This window comes from Buceros rhinoceros, unplaced genomic scaffold (assembly GCF_000710305.1).
Source record: "Buceros rhinoceros silvestris isolate BGI_N320 unplaced genomic scaffold, ASM71030v1 scaffold18135, whole genome shotgun sequence".
NCBI classification, from domain to species: domain Eukaryota; kingdom Metazoa; phylum Chordata; class Aves; order Bucerotiformes; family Bucerotidae; genus Buceros; species Buceros rhinoceros.
In genome coordinates this window covers 1-8,166 of record NW_010413627.1, presented here as the reverse complement: position 1 = coordinate 8,166, position 8,166 = coordinate 1, and the positions used below count along the sequence as shown (strand labels likewise).

The following is an 8,166-nucleotide window of genomic DNA, read 5'->3' as shown; positions in this document are numbered from 1 at the left end:
AGAGTGGTACAGAGCCCCTACAGTAGTGTTTTCGTAAGAGTCAAATAGTCTCAGTAGCTAGATCTGTACTTACCTTGGGCTGATTCACATGCCAGTGGCTCTGCAAATGTGCTGCTGCTTTGTAGCTCCTCGCCTGTTTGGCACAGGGTCTGTGTTGTAGGGCAGCAACGGAGCTCTCTCTGGAATTATAGCTATGTTAATGTGTCTGCCTGAGCTAGTAAGACTTGCTGAACCTTGACTGTCTATGTATAAGGTGCTCAGACACAGTTCCAATCACTCTTAATTCTGTACATTAAATTTATTAATTTTATTTCTGAGTAGCTTGAGTTTGCCATATGGTGTCTTATCACTCTTTGTCTGGGGTGAATGGAAAAGATCATCTGCAAGCTATGAATTCAATGTTCAAGGAATCATAAAATCATTTATGATGGAAAAGACCTTTAAGACCAAGTCCAACCGAATCCATACACTTTTGCAATTAGGAAGTTATTAACACATTTCATATTTATCAGGTGACTGTACCCGTCATCCATTGTTTTTGATATGCAGAGTACTGGTCTTAGTTAAGACAGAGTAGTTTCTCACATTGTTTTATTCTTAAATAACCTTGAAAGCATAAGCTTTAAGTAGTTCCATGCTTTACATTTAATATGGAGCCACATAGGATTTTTATTTTGGTATTTTTTCCTCACTACTTTGAAAAAAAAGATGTCATGGTGCAGGCTTTCAAGAGTGACTCTGTGTAGGCATGCTGTTGCCCATAGTCATGGAAGTATGTTCAGTCTGGCCTCTAAGGTAGACGTGAATATCCACCTGCACAAAAATTTATCTGTACCATAGCTGTACATGAAGTGACACCTTTGTTTACAAGCGTATAACCTACAAATATACTTATGTCAAGGGTTTTTTTAATAGATTAAGTTCTAATTTTGTTGCTCTGTGATATCTTTGTTTGCTAGGATGATGATCACAGAAAGAGAACTAATTGATACTTCCACTGAAAAATTTTCCTTGGATCGGCTGTATAAGGAACCCAGTGTTTCCAGTGCACAGATGATAGATTGTTGTAAGCGACTGCTAGAAGAATCATTGCCGTACCTACAAGGCATGCACCTTTGCATTTCACATTTCTACTCTGTGCTGCAGGATGGAGACCTGTGTATACCTTGGAACTGGAAAAACTGAGGACGTATCTGATAATCAGATGAATTGTTTATTTTCTGTAAGAGGCTATAAATATGAATGTTTTTGAGAGTAAATTATTTAAACCTGTGTTTTAATATCAGTATTCAACCCACAAATTTTCTTCTAACTGCTGCTCAAAAAGGATTGGAGTCCTAGACAATTTGCATGGTGCAAATTGTCTGGTGCAAATGGTTCTGGGTAAGTCATCTGTACCTTCTCCATACTACTGTAGGAATCCCAGTGTATGGTACCAGTTGTGAAACCACATTTTTGTAGTGAATTACAAAAATGTATTAAATTGCAAGTCTGCAAAAATGTGCATATATATTTTTAGTATACATGAATATTGCCAGGTAGATACTCCTAAATAGAGTGCACTAGGCAAACTAGGCATTACATGTCATCTTAAAGGATTCACTGATTGCAGAAGTTGAGTACCTAAGTTACCTGGTGGCAGTATTGGCATTTCGTATTACCTCGTACTGAATTAAAAGAAAAGGATAAACCATCAAAGTATTTCTACTTTGCAGAAGAAAGCAGTACACTAGCTTGATCTCTATGGTGGAGTTTCATATGCTGGTGCAGTGTTGTTGCCTTAGAATTTCAAAATACGTCAGTTGTACTGTCTGCAGTTACTGTAAAGGAAATGTCATTCTCTGCTTGTTTTCCAGAATTTGCTCCATAAATACAATGACAATCCTCTTTAGTTACACTCTAACAGATTGCAAATCCCGTTCACAACACTAAAAACCTGAGAAGTTTATTGGGACATCTGAAAAGGAAGCATTGATTTGTGTGGGATTGTCTGCAAGAGCAAGTACTTCTCAGGGAGAGCAAGGATTTTGCAGTAAGGCAAATGAGTGGATTGTTAGTGGTACTCTATTCCTTGAAAAAAATGAAATAAGCTGTGAATGTATGTCAACACTTTCATTGTAATACATGCCAAGATGCATTTGGGTTACTGCTTTGTAAAATATCTTTTGAGAAGAACCAGCTGCTTAATGTTTCTGGACTTGAATTCACTTATAACAATTGGCCAAAAAAAAAAAAAAAGAATTGTCAAATGCTTACTTGCCTTGTATTTGTAGAACCCGCTGCTTAATTGTTCTGGACTTTAATTCCCTTATAACAATTGGCCAAAAAAAAAAAAAAAAGAATTGTCAAATGCTTACTTGCCTTGTATTTGTATTTGTGTTGAGCATGGAAATTGTTGCAGTTCTCTGTTTTCTCCTGTTAAAAGGCCATGTCAAGTTGTTTATTATGTTGCCAAACTTAAAACAAAACTCCCCACTGTGATCTCAAACACGTCTATTTTAAAACATCCAGGCAAAAGCTGTGACTTTCTCAGGCCTTTATTTCAGCTGAATTACTAGCATTTCCTGTATGGGTTCTGAAGATCAGTTAATAGTTTCTTCTAAGCAGCTAACTTCCATTGCAGATTAGTTAGCATTGATGATACTGTTCATGTCCCAGTTGTGCTAAGCAAGTGAGACAGTCCTGCCAGTTGTCACCCAGCAATGTTCCCTGTAACACCTCTTTGAAAGTAGGGTGTCTTCAGAAATAAAAGCTGAGGTATAGTAATTTTTTTTTCTTGCTTGAATTGAATGACTCCTTACAGGTCTTCAGGCAAGAAACAGTGGTCCATTTTGACTGCAGAGGAGATAGGAAAAAAAAAAAAAAAAAAAAAAAAAAAAAAAAAAAAAAAAAAAAAGTCTGAAGGAAGGTGAGTAGCCTCAGTCGAGCCTGATGTGATCCTTTGAGGACTAACACGAATGTCACAGAAAGCAGTGACTAGACCTAGCGACCTTCTCTTTGCAGTGTAAGGAAGACGACTAGAACTGGCTAGAGGAGGAGATGTAAGCTGTGAAGAGCCTTAATGGGATGTTTCTGCAAGTAAAATCTGGCATTGGAAACCCTAACCTGGAATGGGGATCAGAGTAGACAGAGCATGCATGAGGGAATGGGACTCAATTTAAATGTGGAAGCAGTGAAAATAATTGCTGTTAAAAATTCCAGTCTGGGATAGATCTGAAGAATCTCACCATTCCTTCTGAGGGGCAGTAGCCAAAATTTTTTGGCAAAATGTGTCACCCCTCAAAGGGTAGCATGGCAACCTGCTTTTTTTACAGTTACCTGCAGACTGGGGTCTCAGGTCTGTGCAGTAAGCCAAAGGAGGAGATACATGTCAGAATCTCCAGAACTGCTGAGAAGTTGAGCAATATAAAAAGTAAGGTGGTATATAGGTCAGTAATTCAGCATGGTAAGGTCGGGGTCTTCACGGTGTCTTGTAGTATACTTTCTGTAAATTGTTTTTACTGCAGAATGATGGAGTTGACTTTACAAACATGGGCCTCCCAACACTTTTTAACACACTTAGAAGAGTGGAAAAAACAAAAAGATAAACCTGATGTGTATGGTGTAGGTATTTACTTTGACAAGTTTGACTTGCTTTGAAGACTGTCCCAAAAGTAAGAGAATTGTCCATTTAGGATGATGCATATGGGTTAAATCTGTCAATTATATTTTGGTTTTTGATGGTTTAATGAGGTGAGAAAAAAAGGTTTAGAACTCTGAAAGCCTTTTGTCATAATGGCAGGGTGGAAATGGACAATGATTTGAAATTTTTGTCTTTTTTGAGGTGTTCTGAACACCTCAAATTCTGTTTAGCGGACTGTTATCAGCTCATTGTGGAAATAGATTTGAATGAATGTTAACATCTGCTGTAGTTTTAGTCAGTACAGAATCCCTGTGGCCAACAGTCAGAAACGTGCTTGGTATGAAGTTTCAAAAAGTGTTCTCTTTAAAAAACAAATCCTGATGCTAAATTAGGCGGAGTTGATATCTTGCTGGTTTAATCATTACTGTTTGGCTTAGATGTGAATTTTTCTCCTCCTGTTTAGAATTTTACAACAAACATTTGAAAGTTGAGTAAGAATCTCTACCAGCAATCAAAGACTTGTGTTGGTCGTCTGTCATGAGTCGATAAACCGTGATGCTCAGATCAATGTCATTCAGTCTCTGAGAATGATTTAATGCTTTAGTGCAGCTGTCAGAAAGAAGTTCAATGGTAGATTTAATACTAGAAGAAAAGATGGGGACTTAACTCATTAAGGCGATAAATCTTGTCTTATTTTGATGCTGTTTAATACTGTGACCTTGAGATGCACACATGAGGTGTTGGCATAACTTTTTACAGTGTTGGTTTTGTATGAATTACAGTGTTATAGGCTCCTGCCTGTGTTTTAACAGCTTGATAAGTGACTTTTATTCTTAGAGCTGTGTATGAAATTGTGTGAAATAATGCCCATTTTGTCACTGTTCTTTTGGCTACTTGCTGCTGTGATACAGTCTCAGGGGCTAATAGGCTTGTATTCTTGTTTTGTAAGACATTTAAAATGTTGATAAAGAATTTTGAGAATGAGTTTTAAAAGGGAAAATATTCTAGCAGGTTAGAGCTGATGTATCAAAGCATATCCAAAATTCATTAGAATTTTTCATGAAGAACATAAATATTACCTTGTCTGTGTACATTACAGCTAAAAAAAAACTTTTGAGGAAACATTTTAAAGCATATTAATTTAAAGTTGTCTTTCTGGAAATATATAGTATTTGTGTCACCAGGTTATCTCTGTGATTCCTTGAATATAAGCATGAATTCTATGTAGTACATCTATCCAAAGATGAGACTTTCCCAATATTTCTTTATAAGCTTAACAGTACACAGATTTGTAACAGTGCAGGGCAGTTTAAAAAAAAAAGGGGAGCATTGCTGATAAAGAAAAAACATACCTGTAAATCTAGAAAAATGTTAGTTTTTAAAGTTCAGAGATAGAGATTATGCTTTTCTGTTGCATATAAATGCTAGAACAATTTGAATAATTTGACTCAAAAAGATTAAGACCTGGGATCTTGATTCTGTGTGTGGAAAAAGTGTTTAGATATCTCCCTGGAAGGCCTTGTTAAAACTACAGTGTATATTTTTCTGAAGTAACAGAAGAATAATCCTGTTTTGCGGTTTGCCCTTTTCAGCTACATCTTCTTTACACGATTACTTAAATGTTGAATAATTTAGTACTTATTTTTGCTAAATCCTCTGTTGGGGTGCTGTTTGTCTAAGTATCGAGGCTGACTGATTATGATTTCAGTGATGTCTTTTTCATTTAAAGCTTTTGAAGATGTTTTATTTAGTAGAGCTGAAATTTAATATTTTCTTGCCAGATTTTCTATTTTGAAAGTGTCTTTTCTGTGATCATGTGTGTCCGTAGCTTTTGGCTATTTTGTGGGTCCGTATTGTAGGAAGTTTAATTTTTTTTGTAATCTTTTTGCTTTTCCTAACATGTTTACCGAAAGAATACAGATTTAAATTGGCCCAATCTGTGCTGTGCACTGTGCTAACTACCGATCCCTCAAACATGCCTTAAATTGAACTGCTTAACCTCCTTGTAAACTTCTCTTGGATTTTAACATGGAATAAGATTTTGGAAAAGTCAGAATGGCCAAAGGTTGTGCCAAATGTAACAGCTACAAAGACAACATGAAATGATATTTAACGTCAAGGTTAGGTAAAAAGAGCAGGGTTATAATTTTCTTCTTAATTTAGTTACAGCATCCCTACCTAGCTGCTCAGGAAAACAGAAAGCAATTTGATGTAGCTTAAGATAATTTTTAATTTATTTTTTACTATTTCTCTTTATTCATCTGCTTTGACATTTCATTTTTATGTATTGTAGGGGCACGGCTGAGCAGACAGCTAATGCCTGTGGTAGCTATGTGCACCCTCTCTCTGTAATAGGATATTCTGGGACCATTTACTAAAAGCATCCATCGGATGAGAATCTGATGTCCTCCCTCAAGACTGCTGTGTGATCTGGTGGCCTCAGTTCAAGATCCGGGTGTTTCCTTGATTATTTTACCCGTTAGTTTGTCGTGCTCCTGGGAACCTCTCATTCTGGGTAGGGGTTTTTTTTTTTAATGGAATGTTTCAAGTTCATTGAGTCAGTGGGTTATAGTTGTAGACTGAGTTTTTGAATCCTACTTGTGTTACATAGCTAAGTCCAGTTTTCAGCTTGCACTGCTTTAAGACAGTCTACTGAGATAGAGCTGTAACTTCTATACAACTACACAATGCTCAGGAAAAAAAACAAACCCGAAGAGTAAATATAAATCTGTCAATTTCACACTTAAAATTACTAGAAAGTATTTAACAAGGACTACTATGTCTAACTTTAATTAGATTTCTCTCACTGATCCACAGACAGGGCATACAGAGTCCACATGATTTAGGGCTAGCCCTGCTAGCAGAGATCTGCAAAGATGATGTTGACTAGGAGAAGCAGAGCTACCAAGAGTGAGTCAATACTGTCTTCAAGGAAGGACATCCAATCTCAAGCAGCCTCTTGGGTGGGATGGCCTGAAGAGACCTGCTCATTATAAAAAAGCAGAATCGCCAAAAAACCTCAAACCAAACAAATGAAACCTCCACAAAAACAAAAGTGAGGAGTGGCCTTTCTGAAACTGCTGCGTGATTTTGTAGCAATGTTGAGAGAGTAACAGCTCACAGTGCTATAAGCCAATTCCCTGGTGCAGTTTTGCACATTCCAAATAAGGGAAGATTCCTGAAGGATGATGCTGCAGTCTTCAAAATGGACACTCCTTCTAGCCAGGTCATATTTAAACACAAGGCCATTGGTGTATTGCATGATCAGATGTGCGTTCCTCTCTGTTTAAGCTTTGAGCTTGTGAGACCTTTCTCCAAAGGTCACAAAGCATTAATCTAAATGTGACTAACCAGTTCGCAAAAGTTTTAGCGACAAGGAGTCTTGTCTTGGTCAGTGTTCGTATGATGGCTGGAATAGCTGGGTCTCTTACACTCTGTATTACCACCAAAAAAGTCAAATTAATAATCAGTTTAAAAGCCTGTATGGTTGCAAATGATTTTTCACTGCTTGGATCTTTGCTGTCCTACTATGACAGACTTTGGAAGGGAAACAAGCTGTGCTGTATATGGGGGACTACATGCTTTCTGGTTTTAGCCAGAAATCTGTGCTGAAGCCCAAGATCCCCCTATCTCCGTTTTTGAGATGGTGAAAGGTGGATGGGACAAAAGGACCTGCAGATCTGAACCCCTCCTGGCCAAGACTGAAACTACTTCTTTTTAATCTTTCTCTCTACTGTATGGTTCTTTCTATCTTTGCCAAGTATGGAAATCATAACTGTAATCTTATGACAAGAACCACATTTCATCTAAAATTTGTGCTCTGGTCTAAGAATGAGGAAAAGGAATAACATGGTTTAGGATTGCTGCAGCTTGGCACTTACAGTTTTTGTCCATCTCCTCCCTGTTTGTAATGGCCAGCATTGAATGGCAGATCTTAAGACCAAGTCCCAGCTGAGGTTTCTAGGTATAATTTTGTAGCACATTGCTACCTGGGTGGCAGCCCTTTGAAAGCCATGGAGACTTTACTGCCTTTGCAGGTATCTTCAGAGGTCTTCAAGTCCTACAAACCTTCTCAGCTTGCAGATGTCTCTTAGAAGCCTTGAAACTTAGTTATGCCTTAATTTGAAAAATCACTTGTGAAAAGATCCTTTGTCATCCAAATATAACTGTATAAGGCTGTATAGTGAATGTAGTTTATCTGGCTGAACTGGTTGGCAGTAGAAGTTTCTTTTGGAGAAAAGAACGGCTCTTCTGGCTAGATATGTGTGCCCTGAATTTCTCCTTCATCATATTGTTCTTGGTAGGTAACAATGATAGACTGGTTTGTTCTAAATGTCTGTGTTCAGAAGTGGTTGAGAGCATGAATGGATTGGGTGTTGAACATATCTCGGTCTTCCTCCTTCCCCTTCTCCATTTGTTGTCTCAAGCACTAGTGCCATTGGGCAAAGGCTTCTCCACTTCAATGAACATGGACAACTGGCTGTGACAGTGAGAAAGAGTTTGTCAAGAAATTACAAACCAGTTGTCAAGGGTCGAGGGACCGA

The 8,166-nt window shown here is 37.7% G+C and overlaps 1 protein-coding gene across 1 annotated transcript in view; it reads left to right on the top strand.

Moving 5' to 3' along the window:
- The window catches only part of TCAIM (T cell activation inhibitor, mitochondrial), an 18,992-nt gene extending 17,492 nt beyond the window's left edge, over positions 1 to 1,500 (top strand). Inside the window, exon 10 of the mRNA XM_010136832.1 lies at positions 960 to 1,500. Coding sequence (XP_010135134.1) covers positions 960 to 1,185 — 226 coding nt within the window. The 3' untranslated portion in view covers positions 1,186 to 1,500. The remainder of the gene's footprint in view (positions 1 to 959) is intronic.
- The last annotated feature ends 6,666 nt before the right edge of the window (positions 1,501 to 8,166 follow it).